The sequence below is a fragment of the Erinaceus europaeus genome, chromosome 4, assembly GCF_950295315.1.
Source record: "Erinaceus europaeus chromosome 4, mEriEur2.1, whole genome shotgun sequence".
In the NCBI taxonomy this organism is placed as follows: Eukaryota; Metazoa; Chordata; class Mammalia; order Eulipotyphla; family Erinaceidae; genus Erinaceus; species Erinaceus europaeus.
In genome coordinates this window covers 145,895,671-145,922,041 of record NC_080165.1, presented here as the reverse complement: position 1 = coordinate 145,922,041, position 26,371 = coordinate 145,895,671, and the positions used below count along the sequence as shown (strand labels likewise).

The window sequence follows — 26,371 nt, the reverse complement described above, 5'->3', positions numbered from 1 at the left end:
AAAGGACCAGAAAGCTGGATCAGGGAAGAGAGTAGCTCCCTAATATGGGGAAGGGGTATAAATACTGTTGACTGTAAACCCCATTGATTTGATCTGATCTGGGGCCTATAATCAGCTTAGGAGCCTATGTGACCTCTGCATCCCTGTAGATCTGTGCTCACCGAATGTGTTTCTTTTTGCTCCCCTTCAGTCTCAGCTCCCCATAATAAGTTGTACCAACTTACTCACTTTTTTGGAGACAATATCCAGGTCTTAGACTACTGATTTAAATAGCATGTGATTTAAATAACAGTAATCTCACATAAAGTCTCAGCACTACAGTGAAATGATAACACACTGGTGGTGTTCTGAATGGTAAGTGCAGGAGGATCACAAATCCTCGAATTTTACAAAAAAAAATCAGCTTTAGTGACAATTTGAACAATAAATAGAAAATCAATAAATTCGGGACAAAAGATAGCTCATCTAGTAAAGCATAGACTTTATCATGTACCAGGACCTGGGCCCAGTTCCCTGGCTGCCTTTTGGGAATACTATGTAAACTTGAAAAGATGAAATACTTGATTACAGTATTTATTTATAACATCTTGCTAAATCACCAAATTAAGACTATCAGTATTCATTCACATGTTTTCTCCCTTCAGAGTGAAATTTGTCTATTTAATCAATATTCTAAGGAAGGAATATGTGAGGGTGGCTTTGGGGAGTGGTGGAGTTGTACAGGCAGCAAATCTCAAAGGTAACCCTGGTGACAAAAGGAAATGCTCACGACCATTTGTGGGGAGTGACACCTACGGTGTGGTGTTGTCGCTTGCTTTTCCTGTGGGTTAATGTTAGACTGTGGTTGGTGATAGTTTGATTTCTTTATTTTCTCCTCATAAATAAACTGAATAATAATTGAGAAATACTTTTTGAAATGGATAGAATATATGAAGGTAGTTTTGATTATAGTAGCTTTGTAGCATGTTTTGAAGTCAGGAAGAACCTCCCATTATGTTCCTTTTTTGTCAGGATTGTTTTGGCAATCCTAGGTTTTATTTATTTATTTTTTTTAAGACTTATTTATTTATGAGAGAGAGAGACAGAGACAGACAGACAGGCATTCTGGTGCATGTAATACCAGGGATTGAATTTAAATTTGCTACTTGAGAGTTCCATACTTTATTCACCGTGCCGCTTCCCAAACTGCAGTGTCATTTAGATGAGAGACTGCCTCACGTGCCAATAACTGTGCTCAGCACATTAGATGTTCACAGCTGTGAAATATGAAAATGATCTTGGAGTGACAATTTAAGTAATTTCTTTGTGAAACCAGCAGCAGGACTCCAGAGCAGTGCTGAGTCCAGCAACATCTAGCAGTTTCAGCTTTGTATCAGTGTGTTCATGTGATGCTATATGCTGGACAGTCAATTGTAAGTGAAAAGCAGAAAGAGATTCAGAGGAGCATAGGGTTACAACATGTTGAACTTCAAAGTTTAATGTTATGTGCTCAGCACGGGAGGACACAGTCATTGCATAATTGAAAGTAAAAGCTGTTGTGAATTTCAATGAATAAAAGGTAAATGGTTCTGTGAGTATAAACCATGAGCTTGCTGTCTTAGTCTTGAGTTTAAGAAAGTTTCTTTGGAGACATAAGTTTGTGATGAAGAATAAGTATCCAATAAAAACAACATCAACAGCAGCATGTTCCAACAGAGGAAGATGCGTGTCTAGAGAGTCAAGAGAGAAAATGAAATTTTATTGTTGGCAGTTTTAAATAATGTACTAGGATTATCAATATCAGTAACACCCAGCTCCCGCGTTTTTTCTGTAAAGAAATTTTATGTTAACTTCCATTTTATTTTGAAGATCCTTGATTTTTCCTACCCTTTCAATAGCCTCAGTATTAGGACCAGTCTTTAATGAAGCACGGGGCCAGTGCACTAGTCTTAGAGAAATTTGCTGAATAGATTCAGAATGTATCTGCAGATCTCAGATCAGTTTCATCCTTAGTGAGTGGCAATAAATTTCAGAAGTAGAAGCCCATTCACTCTGAGATTCCTCCTTGGTGTAATTCTCATCTCTAAGAAACTTGCAAGGGATGTGCTGGTCCTCCACTTCCCCCCATCAAACAACCGCCATAGTGTTAAGTGCTAAGAGAACAGCGTAACTCGGCCAAAATGGCCCCTTCTTCTAGTAATGGGGAAGGAAATACCTAGGAATATGCCAGACTGAGAATATACTTCATACTGTAAATGTTCAAGTGAAAGGCCATCTGGGTGAGACCAGGGTATAGTGAGGGTACCAGGTACTTGATTGGTGGAAGAAGTCGTGAAGGAGGGTGGTAAAGAAATGGTGGAAGAGGAAGCCAAGCCAAGACTGGGCTTGGGGTCAAGTGGATTGATTCTTCTTTGCTCTTTGTCCTAAATATTGCTATTTGTGAATTTCCTTAAAGTACATATACCCTGAAAGACTTCACTGATCATTTTCTGAATAAAATTTTTGACATTTTACCAAGGTATCCACACTTTTTAAACCTGACAAAAATATTTTTGTTTGTGGGTGTATCATGTACCTTACTATTCCATTCTCTCTTCCCATATTCCTTATTTAAATTGTTTGCTTTGGAACTGTGGTGGTGGGGACTATATGGAATTATGTTGGGTAGTATGCCAGCTCCCCCTGGCTTCTGCTTAACCAAGCACCAGTATGCCTGTATAAGGGATTGGGTTGATCCCATTCAAAACGGTCTATTTACATAAATCACTTTTACATTTACATAAAGCACCACACTCCCTCCAGGGCATTAGTGGTTTAGTGGTAGAATTCTCACCTGCTTTGCCCCCTCTCCTTGTCACACCCTGATCCTCTCCTTGTCACACCCTGATCCTCTCCTTGTCACACCCTGATCTTCCACCAGTCACTTTTTGCTCCACCCACTCTATGTCACATCCTGTTTCTACCCTACTTGGAGAGTATAAAAACAGCTGCTCTTCTGATTAAACACACTTGGAAATTGCTTTCCAGCTCCGAGAGTTCCAGAGTGTATCTCCTGCGAAGTTAGTGCGGCACAAGTTCCTGATCCCTCTCCCACACAGCAGCCTAGATCAGCTCCAGTTGAGTTCTCTCCAACCCAGAGAGCACTAGCTCAGGAAGAAGCACCCTCAGGCTATCCCGGCAGAATTATACCTGTTATCTTACAGTCTTGTTAATCATTATTAAATCACTAATGAAATGTTAGAAATAAATAAATTGTTTGCTCTGCCAAGTAGAATCTTTCATTTTTATAAGTTTTGTTGTCTTTCCCCTCTGCACATTCTCTCCCAAATTCCTTCCGTCATGTGCTTCTGGAATCCCTGTCATCTTGCAGATCTAGTCCTAAACTCATGCCCTTCTTTCCTTGAGGTAGAGCTGCTTACTTCATTCCAGCAACCCCAAAATTCTTTATAAATAATGGACAACTCGTCCTCTATTACATATTATTTTCTTCTCCTAAATTGTAAAATCTGAGTGGAGTTACTTTACACACACCATCTTTGTGAGCTGTTTTTCCTGGTCCCAGATCATTTGGTTTTTCAGGGAATCTGGTGGTAGAAAGTCTTTATCAAGACTTAACTCCATCAGTTGATTCAACAATTGATTATTTATTTACTCCTTAACGGGTAAGGTATACAAACAGCAAAACAAAAGTTTGAGACTACCTGCTGCCTTGTCCCAACCTCCAGTCTCTCATTTCCTGTGTCCCCTGTCTCCACTTAAGAACATAAGAACGGGGGTCGGGCGGTGGCACAGTGGGTTAAGCGCACGTGGCGCAAAGCGCAAGGACCCGCATAAGGATCTCGGTTCGAGCCCCCGGCTCCCCACCTGCAGGGGAGTCGCTTCACAGGCAGTGAAGCAGGTCTGCAGGTGTCTGTCTTTCTCTCCCCCTCTCTGTCTTCCCCTCCTCTCTCCATTTCTCTCTGTCCTATCCAACAACGAACAACATCAATGATGGTAATAATAATAACCACAAGGAGGCTACAACAACAAGGGCAACAAAAGGGGGAAAAATGGCCTCCAGGAGCGGTGGATTCATGGTGCAGGCACCGAGCCCAGCAATAACCCTGGAGGGAAAAAAAAGAACATAAGAACGTCACCTATTGTGATTCAGTGAAAAATGAAGCATTTTAACATTTTCAGTCTTATTAATGTTTGAACTCTGGAACTCAATCTAGAAGATCAGAATATAGCATGAAAGAATATAACATAAAAGCAAGATTTTTGGGGGAGTAAAGGAAGGGAATAAAACAATAATATCTTGAAACAACTCTAAGTTTACATGCTATTGCACTGTAAAAATATTCTTTTAGGTTATCTATAGTAACTGCTAATTGAGAGAGTTACAGTAGAGGTTAATCATCGACAGCAGAACTTCTGAACCATGGAATGTTGGCTCAGGTTAAACCTGGAGCCAAATCTTCCCTTGTTGTGAGAGGCTATAATGTGCGGTGTGGGATGTTAGCAGTGTATCTGAGCTCACTAGATGCTAGTGGCGTGGGATGTTAGCAGTGTATCTGAGCTCACTAGATGCTAGTGGCGTGGGATGTTAGCAGTGTATCTGAGCTCACTAGATGCTAGTGGCGTGGGATGTTAGCAGTGTATCTGAGCTCACTAGATGCTAGTGGCGTGGGATGTTAGCAGTGTATCTGAGCTCACTAGATGCTAGTCGCGTGCCTTTTCAGCGGTGGTGTCTTCCTGTCTCTTTCCTTCTCTGTCTCCCCTTTCCTCTCAATTTCTGACTGTCTCTATCCAATAAATAAATAAACATAATAACTTAAAAAAAAGAAATGGACAAAAATCCTTTAATTAACTTTGTTACTTCATTCCCTTATTGCCAACTATAATTTAGAAAGTTTAAAACTAAATATAATAGGAAAAACAAAGATCTGCTAATTAGTTTGAAAGTTGAGTGCTCGCTTCAGCAGCACATACACTAAAATTGGAAAGATACAGAGAAGATTAACATGGCCCCAGCACAAGGATAACACGCAAATTCATGAAGAGCGGTCGATGTGTATATATATATATATATTTTTTTTTTTTAAAAGAAAGTTCAGCAAAGGTGTAGAGAAATGTGTATACTATCTATTTGTGCAGCTGATGCTAATTAATGAAAATGCTTACTTTGTTGATGATGAGTACTTTTTCTTTTTAAATATTTATTTTATTATTTATTCCCTTTTGTTGCCCTTGTTATTTTGTTGTTGTAGTAATTATTGTTGTTATTGATGTCGTCATTGTTGGATAGGACAGAGAAATGGAGAGAGGAGGGGAAGACAGAGAGGGGGAGAGTAAGACAGACGTCTGCAGATCTGCTTCAGTGCTTGAGAAGCAACCCCCCTGCAGGTGGGGAGCCGGGGGCTCGAACTGGGATCCTTATGCCGGTTCTTGCGCTTTGCACCACGTGCGCTTAACCCGCTGCGCCACCGCCCGGCTCCCGATGATGATTTTTTTTTTTTTTTTTTTTTTTTACTGGAGCATTGTTCAGCTCTAGCTTATGCATGTGTGGAGGGATGGGGTGGGCTAAACTGGGACTTTGTAGCATCAGGCACAGGAGTCTCATTGCATAACCAATATGCTATCTCCCCCACCGTAAGTGTGCATTTTTAAAAGTAGGAATGAGCTTGGGACTGGACAGTAGCCCAGTAGGTGGAGCGTGTTCTTCACCTGGTGAGAGGATCTACATTTGAGCCCCTGACCACCACCTCGGAACTCCTGCATGGGGGAGAAGCTTCACAGCCAGTGGAGCAGTGCTTTGCTATCTGTCCTGGCTTTGCCTCTCTCTCCTTCCCTCCGTCTCTTTGTTACTTGTTTAAAAAAGGGTCTGCCATGTGTGGTGCAGCTGTCCATACATGGAACCCCAGTGATAGCCCTGGTAACAGATTAAAGAAGAAGAGGGAGACACAGTAAACCTGAAATCCTGTGTGTCACTTCTTACTTGAGTGCACTAAAAATTTCACAAACCTGACTAAACAAGTCGTTTCTTTGCATGGTTTGTTTGTTGGTTTCTTTTTCCATCCCTGGGGCTCCAATACTCTGGACTTTTTCAGATAGTAGCAGAAGCAGAAGGAGAGAGGGAAGTCACCACAGTAGGAAGTTTCCCCAGTGCGGAGGTGGCCAGGATAGAACCTGGCTCTCTCACAGGGCAACGCAGACACCCTTCCAGGTGAGCTGTCTTGATAGTCAGAAGCATTTATTTTGAAAATGTAAATCTTTTTAGAAATTTTATGACCTGAGCAATATGGGGGACAAACAGAATTATGTTAGCATATGTCAGTATTGTATTTCTGTATTTAAAATGCAGAGAGAATTTGTGTTTTATACAAAATGCATTTCAAATGATGTATTTTTTGTGTGTATGAGAGAGCAAGAAGGAGACCAAAGTCCTCTTCATATATAAATGTGATGCTGGGGATCGAACTGGAGGCCTCATGAAAGCAAGTCCTGTGTTTTACCCTCAGAGCCACTTCATTGGCCACTGTGTAAAAATGCAAATGCTCATGTTGTTAAGTTTTCATGTTTTATAAGCAAGTTAGTAGGTTTTCTCTAAATTGGTAGGGAATTCAGTTCTGATACCTTTATTCAGAGATGACCTTCACATCTAAAATATTTTACTTAAAACTGTAATATAGTTGTCTTAAATTTAATAGAATGCTTTTGAAATAACTACTGCTATGTACAGGTTCACACAAGTTTTGAAAAATCTGTATTTACTACCAAGGTGAATCAGTTACCATGTTAGTGTCTTTTCCTGTTGCAAGAAGGTAAATTGTATTTCTTTGAGAAAGGAGGATATTTGACCATGAAGTAAGGATGAAAACCTTTCTGGGCAGAGCTGAGGGTGCTAGACGCTAGAAGAATTAATTTATATGACACAGAGACTTCCCAGAAACCTGTTAATTTTAAATCCCAAATTGATTTCGTGGATGCGAAAATACAGATACTGTTTTTTGTGCCCTGAAGATTATCTACTGACTGAATTTAAGTGGCAAGTAAACTACTTGAGGTTCTGTCCTATATTACAGAAGTTTAGAACCTATGTTAATTGAAGCAATTTCATTGACTATGAAAGGAGATTGCTTTTGTATCCTCTTTCAATGTTGTCTTCTCAGCAGTATTGATTCATTATCCACTCACCCACTTATTTATTTCACTTGTCATCATGTGTCTTCTCTGTACTTTGAAATTCTCCCTGCCTTCACAATTAACCTTTTCATGTCATCTTGACTTAAGTTGCTACTATCCTATTCATTTTCTCTCTACAACCAGTAGGAACACACATCCTTCATCTACTTGTACTAATTATATTCTTACTTTATATTAAAATGTGTTCTTATCCAGACGTTCCACCTTCTGTACCCCATAAAGTATTTTGGTCCATATTCCCAGAGGGATAAAGAATAGGGAAGCTTCCAGTAGAGGGGATGGAATGCAGAACTCGGGTGGGAACTGTGTGGAATTGTACCCTTGTTATCTTACAGTCTTGTTCATCATTATTAAATCACTAATACAAAAATGTGTGCTTATCATTTTCTACTAAATATTTCATGCTGTACATTTTCTCCTGTCACCTGAGTATTTGGTCTGTTCTTTTTAAAAAATATTTAATTTGTTTATTCCCTTTTGTTGCCCTGGTTTTATAGTTGTAGTTATTATTGTTGCCATCTTTGTTGGATAGGACAGAGAGAAATGGAGAGAGGAGGAGGAAGACAGAGATGGGGAGAGAAAAACAGACACCTGCTTCACCTGCTTCACCGCTTGTGAAGCGACTCCCCACAGGTGGGGAGTCAGGGCTCGAACTGGGATCCTTATGCCAGTTGGTATGTTCTTAAGATAATATTAAGCACAGTTGAGCTTGTGCACTATAATAGGTTCTGGGACATCTTGTTTTAGCTAGCAAAAATACAGCATCATAAAGGACATTTCTTCTCAAGACTATCCATTTACCTTAGTCTTTTCTTGGGCTGTTATTTTCCATATTTTTCTAAAACTGCTATTTTTAGGTCTTTTGCTCCTCTCACCAGTTAATGCATATTTTCCCCCTTCTTTCTTAACTTCTACCCCCACTTTTCCTGGTATAATAATGAGCTTCTGTGGGAAATTGATAATCGTTTCAGCTTCAAAGTCTTTAACACATGGAGCTGGCTGCTAAGAGAAATTGATCAGGTTCCTGTGATCCTTGTCAGTTTTTCTGATTAATCAATTTTTCTTTACTGAAGAAGCCTCTATTAACCAAAGAAAACTAGTTTGAGATTTCAGTCATTTGTCGATGCCTAGCCTAGCTCTTCTGCGTATATCATCTTACCTTTTTCTTATAAATTTCTAAGTCTTGGCTTTGTTTCTTTATTTGTGTTCAAGAGTGAAGAAGCAAGTTCATATAATTCACTGTCTATCATCTTACCTTTTTCTTATAAATTTCTAAGTCTTGGCTTTGTTTCTTTATTTGTGTTCAAGAGTGAAGAAGCAAGTTCATATAATTCACTGTCTTCAAGCAGGTAACTGATGAAAGTTAATTCTAATACTTAAATAATATAACTTACAAAGCTACGTCTTACTCAAATAACAGGTATTGCAATTCAAAATGAGTGCATTCTTTTTGAATTTTCAACTATCACCAATTCAATAAAAACAGAATCAAAGATTTTTAAGAGGAAATCATGCTGCCATCGAAATTAATGCAAATAAATCCAGAAAAACTAGTGAGAGTTACAATATTGCCCTTTTTGTGGGAATATTTAAAAAAGAACAAGTCAAGTACTGCTATATTTAAGAGATAAGAGAATTTGTCTTTGGGTCATGAGCAAGTTAGAGCTTGTTACAAGCCAGCCTAAAAATCAGGCTATAAGATCTAGTGAGAAAACTGACAAATTCTTTACTGCACTATATGTTACCAATCTAAGACTGATGTGTAGGGAGCCGACCAGTGGCACACCGGGTTAAGCACACATTGTGCAAAGTGCAGCGAACATGCAAGGATCACACTTCTAGCCTGAGCTCCCCTCCTGTGGGAGCGGGGGGGAGGGGGTGGCTTCACTAGAGGTGAAGCAGGTCTGCAGGTGTCTGTCTTTCTCTACCCGCCTCTGTCTTCCCTTTCTTTCTCGATTTCTTTCTGTCCTATCCAACAATAGTAGCAGCAACAATAACAAAATGGAAAAAAAAAATAAAAGGCCACCAGGAGCAGTGGCACTGACCCCAGCAACAACCCTGAAGGTAGGAAAAAAAAAAAAAAAAAGAAAGACTTACCTGTAGAAATCACTACTTTCTATACTTGTTTAACATTGGCACTTTACTTAAAAAAAAAAAGTTGGAAGTGTAAGGATCCTGGTTCAAGCTCCCGGCTCCCCACCTGCAGGGGGGTCGCTTCACAGGCGGGTGAAGCAGGTCTGCAGGTGTCTTTCTCCCCCTCTCTGTTTTCCCCTCCTCTCTCTATTTCTCTCTGTCCTATCTAACAACGACAACATCAACAACAACTGTAATAACTGCAACAACAATAAAAAAAAAAAAAAACAAGGGCAACAGAAGGGAAAATAAATAAATAAAAGAAAAAACAAACAAAAGACCCTTGTGGTCAGATGGTGGTGCTCCATGCACAGCATACACGTAGCTGTGTGCAAGGGCTCCATTTCACAGGATTCCTATTTTTACATTTTTGAAATGAAGTGTCTGGATCTTGTGATGATCTTTCACACTGCTGTTTAAGAACCCCCCCCCCCCCGTACAGTAATAAGATTTGGTCTGATTTCCCTTTAAGTCTAGTGACTAAGCTCCTGGATGATTTTCTGTTCTGATAATGCATCAGTTTCCCTTGAGAACTTTTTATCTGTAAGGCTAGAGAGGGACGTTCAGACAAGGAGTGTAGACCATGGGAAGACAGCACAGAGGCCATGAGCAGGACTTGTATAAGACTTAGACTCTTGTTCATTTTTTTTAACCTTTCATATCACACTGATAGGTAGTTGCTGTGTAAGAGATATTTTTACTCTTGGATTGTTATTTCTGAGCTGTAGGACAGTCCTTGAACATTGTCTTGTGCACGGCTTCCTGCATTCTATGAGGCATACTGTTAGGAAAAGATTTCTCCCCTCTTTTCCTTCCTCCCACTTCAATATAGGATTCGTTTTTTACTACCTCACACACAGTAGCTTAAAATAGCATTCATTTATTAGTATATAGGATAGAAGTCATCTGACACAGTAGTTGGGTTCTCTGCTTCGAAGCAAAATACTGAAGAAAGTCTGCATGTCAACCAGCTGGTTATTTGTTTGTTTGAATCTCTGTCATACGGGTCTCTTTTCCACTTCATTCCCGTTGCTAGTACAAAACAGTTTCTTGTAGTGATAGGACTAAAACTTTCGGTTTTCATTAATCAGCATGAAGACACCACTCTCGGCTCAGATGTTTACATTCACGTGCGGACCTTCCATTTTCAAGTTAGCAAGGCCAGACCTTCAGCTTTTTTTCTTTTTAATTTCTTTGTTGGGGAATTAATGTTTTACATTTGACATAAAATACAATAGTTTGTACATGCATAACATTTCCCTGTTTCCCATATAACAATACAACCCCCCCCCCCCCAGGTCCTCTGTCATCCTTCTTGGACCTGTATTCTCCCCACACGCACCCACCCCAGAGTCTTTTACTTTGATGCAATACGCCAATTCCAGTTCAGGTTCTACTTGTGTTTTCTCTTCTGATCTTGTTTTTCAACTTCTGCCTGAGAGTGAGATCATCCCATATTCATCCTTCTGTTTTGACTTATTTCACTTAACATGAATTTTTTCAAGGTCTATCCAAGATTGGTTGAAAAGGATGAAGTCACCATTTTTATAGTTGAGTAGTATTCCATTGTGTATATAGACCACAACTTGCTCAGCCACTCATCTGTTGTTGGACACCTGGGTTGCTTCCAGGTTTTGGTTATTACAAATTGTGCTGCTAAGAACATATGTGTACACATGTCTTTTTGGATGGGTGTGTTGGGTTCCTTAGGATATATCCCCAGGAGAGGAATTGCAGGATCATAGGGTAGGTCCATTTCTAGCCTTCTGAGAGTTCTCCAGACTGTTCTCCACAGAGGTTGGACCAATTGACATTCCCACCAGCAGTGCAGGGGGGTTCCTTTGAGCCCACAACCTCTCCAGCATTTGCTGCTGTTACTTTTTCTGATGTGTGCCATTCTCACAGGAGTGAAGCAGTATCTCATTGATGTCTTTATTTGCATTTCTCTGACACTCAAAGACTTGGAGCATGTGTTTCTCGGCCTTTTGGATCTTTTCTGTGGTGAATATTCTGTCCATGTCCTCCCCCCACTTTTTCTTTTTGTTGAGTTTGGCAAGCTCTTTATATATTTTGGTTATTAGCCTCTTGTCTCATGTATGGCATCCCATTTTATGAGGGGTCTCTTGGTTTGGGTAGTGGTTTCTTTTGCTGTACAGAAGCTTTTTAATTTGATGTAGTCCCATAGGTTTATGCTTGTCTTAGTCTTCTTTATAATTGGATTCGTTTCATTGAAGATGTCTTTAAAATTATGTGGAAAAGAGTTCTGCCAATATTTTCCTCTAAGTATCTGATAGTTTGTGGTCTAACATCCAAGTCCTTGATCCACTTAGAAATTACTTTTATATTTGGTGAAATATAGTGGTTCAGTTTCATTCTTCTGCATGTTTCAACCCATTGTTTCCAACACCATTTGTTGAAGAGACTCTGCTTTCCCCATTTAATAGTCTGACACCTTTGTCAAAGATTAGATGTCTGTAGGTTTGGGGGCTCACTTCTGGGCTCTCAATTCTATTCCACTGGTCAGTATATCTCTTCATGTTTCAATACCAAGCAGTTTTGATGACAATGGCCCTATAATATGATTTGAGATCTGGGAGTGTGATGCCTGCATTTGGCAATTCTAGGTTTTTCTGGTTCCAGATAAACCTTTGTAGCATTTGTTTTATTCTCCAAAAAAATGTGGTTGGGATCTTGATGGGGATAGCATTAAATTTGTATATGGCTCTGGGTAGTATATTCATTTTGATGATGATAATTCTTCCAACCCATGACTTTTAAATGTTAATTTTGTCACCTAACACCGTGCTGTATTGCCTGATGATTTCCAAAAGCTTCCAAAAGCTTCCTGCTGAATCCTTTAGGTTTTTCTATGTATACTATCATGTCATCTGCAAATAGGGAGAGTTTGACTTCTTCTCTTCCAATCTGTAGGCCTTTAATTCCTTGCTCCTGCCTGATTGCTATGGCAAGAACTTCCAACACTATGTTGAATAGTAATGGTGATAGTGGGCAGCCCTGTCTAGTCCCTGATCTGAGGGGAAATGCTTCCAGTTTTCACCACTGAGTATGATGTTGACTGTAGGTTTGCTATATATAGACTCCACTGTCTTCGGGTATTTTCCATCTATTCCCATTTTTTTGTAGTGTTTTGATCATAAAGGGATGTTGTATTTTGTCAAAGGCTTTCTCTGCATCTATTGATACGACCATGTGGTTTTTGGTTTTGCTTTTGTTGACATGGTGGATCACATTCATTGATTTGCGTATATTAAACCAACTTTGCCTCCCTGGGATTAAACCCCACTTGGTCATGATGAACAATCTTTTTAATATACTGCTGTATCCGGTTGGCTAGAATTATGTTCAATATTTTAGCATCTATGTGTTTCTCCTCCTCTACCGATTTTTCTCTGTCCTATCCAACAACAACAGCAATGGCAATGATAATAATAATAAACAGGAATATACTGGGAAAGGGATGGGTGGTTGTGCACCTGGTTAAGCACACATAGTAGTATGGGCAGGACCCAGGTTCAAGCCCCCTGCTCCCCACCTGCAAGGGGGAAGCTTCACAAGCAGTGAAGCAGGTCTGCAGGTGTATATCTTTCTATCTCTCTCTATCTCCCTCTTCCTCTCTCAGTTTTTCTCTGTCCTGTGAAACAAAATGGGGGGGAGGGGTCAGGCAGTGATGCACATACAGTGAAATAAAGAAAATGGGGGAGCGGTGGTATCAAAGTAGGTTAAGCGCACATGGTGCAAAGCACAAGCAAAAGCTGAATAAGGCCACCCCCTCAGCTGGGGCCCTAGTCGTGGAGTCCTGAGATTCCCAAACAGACCTCGAATAAATCCCTCTCTCCATTGTTACTGGTCATCTATATCAGATGTTGGCATTCTTCGTGTTGGTTTGGTCTCCTTCCCCCGACCTCTGAGAGAAATGGTTTGGTCCTTGCTAGCTTCGCGCCCGCTTTCTCCCCGCCCCCTATACTAAGGACGCCCAGAGTCCCAGCAGCAGCAGCAGGGGGAAAATGATGGAGAAGCACATGGTGTGGTGATTTGCCCGTTCGTGAATAAAGATTAAACTGCAGATTCTTAGCCCAGCCGTGTGTCCGTCCCCGAGTCTGTTTCTGTCTACTGCCGCGACGCTAGCCTGGCCTGCTGGCGCCCCAAAAACATTAACAACAATCAGGAACAACAAAAAAGAATAGAATATTATGAGCCCTGCCATTACAAGACTGAACTTTACTGATGTCATAGTTTCACAGATGAATGTTGTTTTGTAACACAGTATCAGCAAATACATGTAACACCCATCACAGTTCTTCCTACAAAGTAACTTGCAAGTTGGAATATAATGCCTACTCTGGGGGTATGGGTCAGTCTGCCAACACCCATGTCCAGCGGGAAAGCAATTACAGAAGCCAGAACTCTAGGCTTCTGAAGCATGCCCAAAGCCAATTTTGATCCGTACTCCCAGTGGTGGAGAAGTGATAGGAAGAGGAGGATAAGAGGGCTCTGAACTCCAGCTCACTCAAGGACCCACAGAGGGAGGAGGAAGAGGGGAGAAATATTTGGATGTAGTAATAGGGTCATGTGTGGCTTGAAGGCTAAGAGAGGACAGGACCTTGAGGAGAAAGGGGGCAACATGTACAAATGTAGTCAGATCATTATAGAATTGACAGTTAACCCATGTCTGCAGCCTTAGAAGAATCACGGTGGTTTGCAATGGAGGGATTGGGGATTCATAATAACTCTGATGGCTGGAATAGTGTGGAACATGTAACTTTGCAAATCAATATTAAATCAGTAATAAAAATTTTAAAAATCTTTCAAGATAAAAAAAGACCTTGTCAATCTTTCTATAGTTAAACTTTTGTGAATTTCTCTGTTCCTATGCATAGCCTATTTTAAATCCAAGGATACAAAGCTTTTCGTGAATTACCAAGATATCTTTATACTGTAATGTTATAAACTGCTTTTGCCTCTGTGCAGTAAGAAATTTTCACTATTACAGAAGCAACATATCTCCCATCAAGTGATTGAATTATTAATGTTCATGTACTGTTTAGCCGGTTTTATGTCATGATGTTTCCATACTTAGATTGTTAAACTGTAGTCAGAAATGTCCTAGATTTCCTTGGAGGTGCTTTGAGGATCTCTGTGGAAGAAAGAAACTGAGCACAATTTCATTCAGTTTCAACCAGAACAAAATTGTCTCGATCTTGGATGGAGCTTGAAGAAATCATGTTGAGTGAAATAAGTCAGAAACAGAAGGATGAGTATGGGATGAGCTCACTCTCCGGCAGAAGTTGAAAAACAAGATCAGAAGAGAAAACACAAATAGAACCTGAACTGGAATTGGCGTATTGCACCAAAGTAAAAACTCTGGGGTGGGTGGGTGGGGGAGAATACAGGTCCAAAAAGGATGACAGAGGACCTAGTGGGGGTTGTATTGTTATATGGGAAACTGGGGAATGTTATGCATGGACAAACTATTGTATTTGCTGTCGAATGTAAAACATTAATTCCCCAATAAAGAAATGAAAAAAAAAAAAGAAATACTGACACTTGGGAGTTGGGCAGTGGCGCAGCGGGTCAAGTGCATGTGGTGCAAAGTGCAAAGACCAGTGTAATGATACTGGTTGCAGGTCTGCAGGTGTCTGTCTTTCTCTACCTCTGTTTGTCTTCTCCTCCTCTCTTCATTTCTCTCTGTCCTGTCCGACAACAATGACATCAATAACCACAACAATGTTAAACAACAAGGGCAATAAAAGAGAAAATAAATATTTTTAAAAAGAAATACTGACACTCATGGCTACTGTTATTTCTCTGAATAATAAACCAACCTTATTTCCTCTGTGTAGCACCATGCCCTCTGTCAGCATTCATGATAACCTAATAGGCTAATCTGATAACCTAATAGGCTAATCATTTGAATTGCTTTTGAGCAAAAACCAAAACCCCTTCACATCCCTCCATGAGAATTGCAATACGCATACCCATAATTCATTCCATTTTATTGTCTAGTAGTACTCTACCGCATGACATAAGGAAGTTGTTTGCTCTGTTGGTATCCACATTGTTCTTCTTCCGGCTATCATGGTTAGACCTGTTATAAACTTTCACACATGAATCTTTTTGTAAACATACATTTTTACTTCTCTTGGGTATATATATATACCTAGGAGAGAAATACTGGCTCATAAAATAAATATATCTTTTTATAAAACATTTTAGAACTTTTTTCAACGTAGTGCTACAATTTTGCATCCCTGCCAACATGGTATAAAAGTTCTAGTTCTACATCAAATTACAAAGCTTCTACACAGCAAAAGAAACCACCATCCAAACCAAGAGACCCCTCACAGAATGGGAGAAGATCTTTAAATGCCATACATCAGACAAGAGGCTAATAACCAGAATAAATAAAGAGCTTGCCAAACTCAACAACAAGAAAACAAATAACCCCATCCAAAAATGGGGGGAGGACATGGACAGAATATTCACCACAGAAGAAATCCAAAGGCCAAGAAACACATGAAGAAATGCTCCAAGTCTTTGATTGTCAGAGAAATGCAAATAAAAACAACAATGAGATACCACTTTACTCCTGTGAGAATATCATACATCAGAAAAGGGGACAGCAGCAAATGCTGGAGAGGGTGTGGGGTCAAAGGAACCCTCCTACACTGCTGGTGGGAATGTCAATGGGTCCAACCTCTGTGGAGAACAGTCTGGAGAACTCTCAGAAGGCTAGAAATGGACCTATCCTTTGATCCTGCAATTCCTCTCCTGGAGATATATTGTAAGGAACTCAACACACCCATCCAAAAAGACATGTGTACACATATGTTCTTAGCAGCACAATTTGTAATAGCCAAAATCTGGAAGCAACCCAGGTGTCCAACAACAGATGAGTGGCTGAGCAAGTTGTGGTCTGTATACACAATGCAATACTACTCAACTATTAAAAATGGTGACTTCACCGCTTTCAGCAGATCTTGGATGGACCTTAAAAAAATTCATGTTAAGTGAAATAAGTCAAAACAGAGGGATGCATATGGGATGATCTCACTCTCAGGCAGAAGTTGAAAAATAAGAAGAGAAAACACAAGTAGAACCTGAACTGGAATTGGTATATTGCACCAAAGTAAAAGACTCTGGGGTGGAGGGAGAATACAGATCCAAGAAGGATAACAGCGGACCTAGTGGGGGTGTATTGTTATATGGAAACCTGAGAAATGTCATGCATGTACAAAATATTGTATTTACTGTTGAATGAAAAACATTAATTCCCCAATACAGAAATTAAAAAGAAAAAGAAAAAAGAAAAAAAGTTCTAGTTCCATGGGGAAGGAGGGGAGGGAGTGGAAGAGAAATTTGGGCTTCTGGTACGTCATGAAATTGTACCAGTCTGTTTATAACTGTGCTGTAGACCATTAATCCCCCAATAAAAATGAGAAGAAAGGAAGGAAGGAAGGAAGGGAGAAAGGAAGGCGGCAGCAAGGAAAGGAGGGAGGAAGGGAATTCTAGTTCCATAAAATTCTGTTTGAATTTAGATTTGTCAGTTTTATTTCATTATATAAGCAAATAGTTTTCCAACACCAGCTGGGTCTGCAGTGGGTCAGCTCAATTCTGATACTGCTGGGACATAACATGAGATCCTACAGATGAAAGATTCTACCATTCAGAATTGCTCCTCCTCGTACTAATTACAAGTCAGTATTGTCACTTGTACAGCTGACTGACCAGCAGTAGATCACAGGTTCCAATGGCCCTAACAAGTTCAATTTATTTTCTAGAGCAGTTTACAGAATTCAGTGAAACTTTATTGTTAATGGATTGTTGATTTGTTATAGAAAGATTTAACCTAATGAGAGCCAGATAGAAAGGTGATTAGGGTAAAGTATGTGGAGAGGGGTGTGGTATAATACATAGCCATTAATAATTAAGAAAAAATAGTTCAGCAGAAAAATAACAGGCATTACAATTCAGGGGTCTGTCAAGAAGTCAGAGATTCTCCAACAAAGGGAAATAGAGAGAGAGAACAGACACTTGCAGCACGTCTTTCACCAGTCATGAAGCTTCCTTCCTGCAGGTAGGGGCCAGGAGTTTGCACCCAAGTCTTTGCACATGATGCAGTTAACTAGGTGTGCAGTCAGTGGGCCCTGGACTATCGCATTTTTAACTCATTGTGTTACCATGAAAAGAGTCATTTAAGTTTATCGTTATAACAAGAGAGTGTTAACTGTTAGAATACTAATTGGTTGTTTTGTAAAACAAAAGAAAAAATTCCAGGTCCTGTTTTCTACACTTCTCTCCCTAGCAACTATGTTTAGAGAGCCTTTCTTTGATGAAGCACTTAATCTTGCAAAGATTTGTGTATTATCCTTACAGTGTCACTTCCCATTTAACAAAATAGCACAGCACATTTTTACAAAAACACCATTACTTGGGGCAAGTTATAATTTATAGCAGGTGATATTTTAACTAATGAGAAAGACAGGAGGAGAGAGAGAAAGAACCAGACATCACTCTGGTACATGTGCTGCCAGGGACTGAACTCAAGACCTCATGCTTGAGAGTCCAATGCCTTATCCACTGCACCACTTCCCAGTCCACATTCTTCCTGTTTCTGATTATTAACACCCATGTTATCACCAGAGAAGTTAACCAGGTAGTTTTGTTTGTTTGTTTGTTTTTGCCTCCAGGGTTATCACTGGGACTCGGTGCCTGTACTACGAATCCACTGCTCCTGGAGGCCATTTTTCCCATTTTGTTGCCCTTGTTGTTATTGTTGCCATTGTTGTTGTTGTTGTTGGATAGGACAAAGAGAAATCGAGAGAGAAGGGGAGAGAAAGATAGACACTTGCAGACCTGCTTCACCACTTGTAAATCAACCCCCCTGCAGGTGGAAAGCCAGGGCCCAAACGGAGATCCTTAAACTGGTCCTTGAACTTCATGCCATGTGCTCTTAACCCACTGCGCTACTACCCAGCCCCCAGAAGTTAGATATTTCAAAGCAGATTTGAATATCTTGCCACTTAAAGAACAAAATGCACCAGCAGGTACTTATTGTCAACAGCATATACTGCTTAGGGTATCAATAATAATAATAAAAAAGGACGTTATCTAATTTTTGCTTTCATTTTCAAGCCTTATTTTGGTCCCCTCCTTAACAGTAGTATATGTAAACTAAAATATACTTTGCTGCATAAAAATATGATGTAACTATGGCTCTATTTGGATGACTACCTTCAGTCTCCATTAAAATCTCCTTCTCTTCATGTTTGAAAGCTTCCACTAGCAGCACTCCTATGTAGCCACTTACTTTCCGGACTCACTGGCCATTTTATAATTTTTTTTTCATTCTTTTTATTGTCTTTTCCTGCAAACTCTTAATGGTTTGTTTGGTTGCTTATCATTTTAAATTCTTTTTATTTGTGTATTTCAGTTAAAGTGTCCGTTTATTCTGTGCTCTCAGATTCTTTTTTATTTTTTTTTATTTTTGAGAAACAGATCGCAGCAACAAAGCTTCCACAGTGCCAAAGTGGTCTCACATGGGGTACCAGGGACTTGAAACAGTTGCTCTCCTAAGCGACCTAGCTCACTAACCAAACAGCTTAGAGATTTTTCTCACCTTTTACTTCCAAACAACTTCATTTTGGCTGTCATTTTTAACATTCAGAGAAGACGCATTTAGTGCTCTGCTTGTTTTTTCTTCTTGTTTTAGTGACACTATATTGTCTCAAGCATCTCTGGAGGTAACTCATTAAGTGCGTAGAGATTTCTTTTGTTTCCTTATTTATCTTCGTCTTTCTTCCGGAGGCTGAATGACCTTGATTGACCATTTAGATATGTGAAGGAGATGTAACAGTGGTAAATAGCAGTCATTCCAGTTTCCCCAGGCAGACAGTCCGTGTAAATGTAGACTTCTACTTCAAGTATTGAGTAGGGTTTGTGTGTAGAATCTAAGACTATCAGTTTTCTCAGTATCTCCAAAGAATGGTGTTATATATTTTTTCTTGGGGGTAATGTTTGCCTGGCTTCCTGTGTGCAGGTTGGAAGGATGACAGGCCTCACTTCACACACAGACCCGTCTCTAAGCCCACTAGTGCCCCGTCCCTTTGCTAGCACGTGCTGTGTTCCCAGCAGTCGGAGCTATATTAGGGTTGGTGGTTCTTGATTCTACTGTGGTTCTTCGAACTCACCACTCTTAACTTTCTAGAAATTTCTTATTTAAAATGCTTACTTATTTCATCAAAGAGGTTTAGAAAGAGAAATAACTCAGAACATCTCTCCAGCAATGTGAGATGAGGATTGAGCCAAGGGCCTCACACATGCCATTCCCGTATCTTCACCTTTTTGACTGCTAGAAATTTCTTGAATTCTATCTGTTGATCACATCCTTTTAATTACCTCCCACATTGTCAATCTTTGCATTCTTAAAAATTCATTTTTTTCTGGAGTGTTAATATTTTACTGTTCAGTTTGTGACACATACATGATTTCTTTTATTTTTTTTCATATTTATTTATTTTCCCTTTTGTTGCCCTTGTTTTTTTATTGTTGTTGTGGTTATTGTTGTTGTTACTGATGTCATTGTTAGACAGGACAGAGAAAAATGGAGGGAGGAGTAGGAGAAGACAGAGAGGAAGAGAGAAAGACAGACACCTACAGACCTGCGTCACCGCCTGTGAAGTGACTCCCCTGCAGGTGGGGAGCCGGGGGCTCCAACGGGGATCCTTACGCCGGTCCCTGCGCTCTGTGCCATGTGTGTTTAACCCGCTGCACTACCGCTCGGACACCCAGTCTAATATTTTCTAGTCCTACATTTCCAAAAATATGCTAGTCTTCTGCCCCTATAAAGAAAGGGCTCTGGGATCAATTAGATCAGGAAATTGCTGGGTTAAACACAATTTACCAAGATTTTTATCTGATCAGAGAATACAATTCTACATTTCAGAAACCTTAATTTGTTAATAGGACTCAACTAAGGAGAAACAATATATAGCTTCACAAAATTCTTATTTCATGGAGCCTTTTCCTGGGGCCATTATTCCTCTGCATACACTTGGGGAGATTCAAATCCCTTAAGTCGACAGATGAACAGAAAAGGGAGAAAATGACTCAATTTAAACTTCATAGCCATTGTAGTAAAGAGCCAGATTCGCACTGGAATATTCTTAGTGATTGATGCGCTGGAAGAGAGATACAGAGAAAAAGATACACAGAGAGAGAGCAGAGCATTGTTCAGCTCTGGCTGATCGTGGTTCTGGGCATTGAACTTGGGACCTCAGAGCCTCAGGCAGGGAAGTCTTTGCATAACCACTGTGCAATCTTCTCACTCCCTGGTATCTCCTATATTTATTTACACTCCGAAACTCGGAAAAGTCTTTAAAACCTACATGATGAAAAGTTAAATCTGTTAAATATATGGAAGTGTTTTGGAAAGCAGTAAAACTAATAATTTAGTGTTAGAGTGTTTTGCATTGACAAATTGACGATGTGGACAGGAAAAGTAAAGCCAAAATTTGTAAGCAAGTTTATACTTATGCAGTCAGAATTTTCTTTTGCAATAAATCTTTCAAATTTGAAAAAAAATGTTTACTTCCAAATTATAAAAGTTCCAATGCTACAATTTACGCATATCTGTCATTTGTCCCATCTCTACATAAATAAATGTGTATCTTAAAAAACCAAAGGAGGGGTTGGACAGTGTTGCACCTGGTTAAGGGCATACATTACAGTACTCAGGAACACAGGTTCAAGCCCCCAACCTCCAGCTGCAGGGGTTGGGGGAGCTCTGAGATGGGTGAAGCAGTGCTGTAGGTATTTCTCTCTTTTTTTGCTTCCAGAGTTAGATCACTGGGGCTTGGTGCCTGCACTACGAATCCACTGCTCCTGTGGCCATTTTTTTTTTTTTATAGGAAAGAGAGAAGTTGAAAGGGAGAGAGGAAGATAGACATCTAGGGGCCCAGGGGTTAAGTGCACATTAGTACAAAGCGTGAGGACCTGAGCTACGATCCCGGTTCGAGCCCCCGGCAACCTACCTGCAGGGGGGTTGGTGAAGCAGGTGTGCAAGTGTCTTATCTTTCTTTCCCTCATAATCTCCCCCCATCTCTCTCAGTTTCTCTCTGTCCTATCCAAAAAAAAAAAAAAAGACACAGGAGCAGTGGCTTCGTAGTGCAAGCACAGAGCCCCAGCAATAACCCTAGAGACTAAATAAATAAATAAAAAAGATAAATATCTGCAAAGCTGCTTCACGGCTTGTGAAGTGACCCCACCGCCCAGCCCTAGTACAGTCAGCCTTGCCTCTTACATTTGGACTTTCACAGCTTCACTCTAACTCGGTTTTTCAAATCTATTCATTTAAAAGTTGCTGGACAGTGGAAATGGGACAGTGTGCGCTGGTTGTGTGAGTCCACTCTGCGCCCCTGTCCCGCACTACCGTTCAGATCCAAAGGCTCCCGTGTCCGCTGCCGGCCTCGGGGCTCCAGCTCCCCGCAGATGCTTCCCCGCCAGCTGTGGCTGCCAGGACTCTGGTGTGTGTGTGTCTGTGTGTGGTGTGTGTGTGTGTGTGGTGTATGTGTGTGTGTGGGTGTGTGTGGTGTGTGTGGGTGTGTGGGTGTGTGTGGTGTGTGTGGGTGTGTGTGGTGTGTGTGTGTGTGGTGTGTGTGGCGTGTGTGTGTGTGTGTGGCGTGTGTGTGTATGTGGTGTGTGTGTGGTGCGCATGTGTGTGTGGTGTGGTGTGTGTGGTGCGCATGTGTGTGTGGTGTGTGCGCGTGTGTGTGTGGGATGTGTGTGTGGTGTGTGTGTATGCATGTGTGTACGTGTGTGTACGTGTGTGCATGTGTGTATGTGTGTGTGGAGTGTGTGCGTGTGTGTGGTGTGTGTGTGGTGTGTGTGTGCGCGTATGTGTGACGTGTGTGTGCGCTGGTGTGTGTGTGGTGTGTGTGTACGTGTGTGGGGTGTGTGTGGGGTGTGTGTGGGGTGTGTGTGTGCTGTGTGTGGTGTGTGTGCTGTGTGTGGTGTGTGTGTGGTGTGTGTGTGTGTGTGTGGTGTGTGTGTGTGTGGTGTGTGGTTTGTGATGTGTGTGTGTGTGATCAGGGAGGGAAGCTCCGGGACGGCGTCTCCCTGGCTGCGCACCAGAAGCATCTTTGCAGTTGGAAGTGTCTGCCATTCCAGGGCCTTTTCTCTGCGCCCCGCAGCTGCTCCTCCACCTGCTGCTGCTCCTGGGCCTCCTGGCGGGACACTGAGTGCAGGGGAGACGCCCCGCCCATCAGCAGGGGAGAAGCTCTGGGAGTGGGTCTGGGTTCGAGAGACCGGAACACCTGCATGGGTCTGCCGACATGCATCTGTAAAGATGAGCATCTGTGAAGGGCTGCTGTCTGTCAACAAGGAAGCAGAGCTCAGGGTGTCATTTCAGGTCTAGAGGGCTCTCATAATGGGAAAAGCCGTATCTGGAATGTCAGAAACGGGTTTTCTGTGCTCTAACTATGAAGATATTCAATTTATAAAGAACCCTACTTTGCGGAAATTCACGTATCAAGGTAGAATCTGGAATTGATTAACCATGATAATGAGGGAAGACTGTATTTTTCTTTCTTCCTGTCTGCCTCTTCTCTCCTGATTTCTCTGTCTCTATCCAATAAATAAATAAATAAATAAATAAATAACATATTTAAAAAGCTCGGGCTAGCAAGCTAACTTACCTAGATAGTGTCCTTGCTTTGCCATGCATAAAGTTCAGGTTTGAGTCTGACAGCCAGCACACTAGAGAAAGCTGTGCTGTGATATCTCTCCCTTGCTCTGTCTCTGTCTTTGTCTCTATCTGACAAAGTCACCCTGGAGCTTCAGCCCCAACTCCAGCCAGATTTAAAAAAGTAAAAAAGAGAAGGACAACAACAACAACAACAACAACAACTCCTCCTCCTCCTACTTTACCTAGATGGTATCACACTAAGAACACTTTTCTGTTATCATTTTTTTAAGATCTTAGTGGAACCTTGCATAGACATAATAACACTGAGCTACCTTTTTTATTATTTTATTTAGCCCAATTTTTATTCTGTATCTTTGTGGCAGTGGGATGAGTTGGGAAAGAGAAATAAACAGCACTTTACAAAACTGGTTTCCATTCAGTCCTGTCATGCTCTTCACAGTGTGGGGCTTAGCCTCAAACTCAGAGCCTCGCGTATGGAAAGGTATGTGCTTCTCCCACTGAACCATCTGTTGAACCCCTTCCCATAATTATTTTGTTCAGTAATATTACATATTTACCTCCCTACATTAATACACATAAGTATAGCTTTTAGTGACTCAACAAACTTATATTTGTCTGTCGGGCTGAGCTTCACTGACGGGAGACAGAGGACCCCAGACTCATGGGTGAGCTGTAGGCAGTATCTCTTTATTCATGCAGGACGCAGCACAATCTAAGCCGACCTAAACTAAACTAAAACTAACAATGCTGTCCTTATATATACTTTCCAAGTAGGGTGTGGACAGGATGTGACGTAGAGAGGGTGGAGAGAAAAGCAACTGGTGAAAATCAGGGTGTGACAAGGAGAGGTGGCGGAGCAGGTGAGAATTCTACTACGGAACCACCAATGCCCTGGAGGGAGGATGGTGCTTTATGTAAATATAAAGGTGATTTATGTAAATAGACCGCAGCTTTGAGTGGGATCAAACTAATCTCATACAGGCACACCGGTGCTTGGTTAAGCAGAAGCCAGGGGGAGCTGGCATACTACTCAACATTTGTCTTTATAGTTTATTTAACTTCTTTTTTATATTCCTGGACACTAGGATAATTGTAATTTTTTTTTTTTGCCAGACAGCGCTTTAGTGAATTTTAATGTATCTCTCTCCCTTCCCCTCACACTATCTCTGTCTCTCAATCTGAACCTTTGTTAGGAGTATGTCTACAAGAGAGACTTTGAATTAGAGTTGCAGTTGATGAGATGGCGGAACGTTCATGCAGAAGACTGAGGCTCTGCAGCCCCAGGTTCAGCCCTTAGCACCCATCACGCATGCCAGGGCCAAGCAGCTCTCTGGTTGATTTCATTTTACCTTTGTATCTCTCTGAAGTGGAATTTCTAGGTCAGAAAATACTCACATTTTAATTTTTGTATGTTTCGCCACACTGAATTAAGAATGTATTGTTTTGTTCTCAGTGTCGGTTTTGCAACAGGAAATTTTAGAATGGTCACTGAACTTAAAAACAAAAAAGCCTCGTACTTTGGAATGGATAGCACAGTATCTTGCTATGTTGATTTTAGCATTATGGAGATAATTTGTAAAGCATTGGTAATCATGATGTTTCTTTCTCTTTCTCTCCCCCCTCTCCTGCTCTTTACAGAGCAAATTATTCATGGAAGGATTTAGAAGCCTAAAAGAAGGAGAACCAGTGGAATTCACATTTAAAAAATCTTCCAAAGGCCTTGAATCAATACGGGTAACAGGACCCGGTGGGAGTCCCTGTTTAGGAAGTGAAAGAAGACCCAAAGGGAAGACACTGCAAAAAAGAAGGCCGAAGGGAGATAGGTAATCATCTTACTTTGTGAGTTTATTTATTTCTTTAATATGTGGAAATGATTTCTAAAGGTTTACATATTTCAAAAATTGTGTTTTGGCACTTAATGTAGTCAAAGTAAAATAAAATCCTACCATTCTACATTTGAGAAGAACTTAGCAAAAATATAGGCCTCTTATGATTTGATCTACCTTCAGAATATTCCGCATTGAGCGTTCAGTATTCAGTCCCCAACTGCCATTTCTAGCAGGTGATTCTGAGATCATGATGAGGAGCCCCCCCCCCCTAGACTCTTACTGTCTTATCTGCATTTAGAAGTGTGTCTTATCTATTTTAAAAAGCTAAGTCATGTAGAAAATAGAAATAATGAAGTCAGGAAAAAAAATTACTAGAAATGCTAACCTAATTTGACACTCATAGTGCATGTCAGCAATTATAATTAACAAATTTGTTTATTTAGCCAGTAGAGTTACCAAATTGATATTTGGATAAAGAATCTACCAAGCCTGGTGACCATTTTTCTTTCTTTTATTTTTTTTCACTTGATGTGAGAGATGGAAATTAGAGAGGAGGGATAGAGAGAAAGAGAGACCTACAGCAGCTTCACTGCCGGGAAGCTTCCCCCTGCAGGTGTCCCAGGAGCAGGGCACGGTGGGATGTGCCCAGCCTGCTGTGCCACCACCTGGCCCCACGCGTCAGGATTTTGGAGATGTATTGTCCTCATTCTGGTATATCATGGCATATTTTCTAGCAGTCACTATCACTATATAAATTACTACTATCCAAATGCATTAAAATTTAAACAAAGCTATGTTCTTTTTTTTTTTTAATTGTATCTTTTATGGTCCATTTCACTTTTAGACACCGTTTTAGCTAATCAGTGAACAGCTTGAATGCCTGCCACCCACTGGCTAATTGTTCAGATGAGATACGATGGTCAAGTTTTCAGTTTTGTTTTTTAAATATTTATTTATTCCCTTTTGTTGCCCTTGTTGTTTTATTGTTGTTGTAGTTATTATTGTTGTTGTTACTGATGTCATTTTTGGATAGGACAGAGAGAAATGGAGAGAGGAAGGGAAGACAAAGAGGGGGAGAGAAAGATAGACACCGGCAGACCTGCTTCACCTCTTGTGAAGCGCCCCCCTGCAGGTAGGGAGCTGGGGGGCTCAAACCGGGATCCTTACGCTGGTCCTTGTGCTTTGCGCCACCTGCGCTTAACCACTGTGCTACCACCCGACTCCCACAAAGCTGTGTTCTTTAGATTGCTAAGTCTAGACTACTTCCAATGTTTCTAATTTATCGGAGCATCACAGTAAGAATACTTTTTTATTTATTTTTAAAAATTATCTGATTATATTCTTATGATAATTACATTGTAGTGAAGAGTATGGGTCAGAATTACGCATTTGAATTATTGAAGAGCTATTTTTATTTAAACTATTCTTCAGAAATGATCAATATACAACCTCTTCAAAAGTGCTGTCAGTCAATGAATGATGTCATCTTTTACATTTTTCCAATTATATGGATTGAATAAGT

General features: G+C 40.6%; 1 protein-coding gene and 1 non-coding gene across 2 annotated transcripts in view; both read left to right on the top strand.

Annotated features, from left to right (window-relative positions):
• LIN28B (lin-28 homolog B) overlaps positions 1–26,371 on the top strand; it is an 87,270-nt gene that overhangs the window by 17,714 nt on the left and 43,185 nt on the right. The window contains exon 3 of the mRNA XM_007523929.2: positions 24,659–24,843. Within this exon, the coding sequence (XP_007523991.1) occupies positions 24,659–24,843 (185 nt within the window). The remainder of the gene's footprint in view (positions 1–24,658; positions 24,844–26,371) is intronic.
• LOC132538426 (U6 spliceosomal RNA) lies at positions 4,928–5,034 on the top strand. Its single transcript, XR_009549793.1, has one exon. It is a non-coding gene; the product is annotated as a U6 spliceosomal RNA (small nuclear RNA).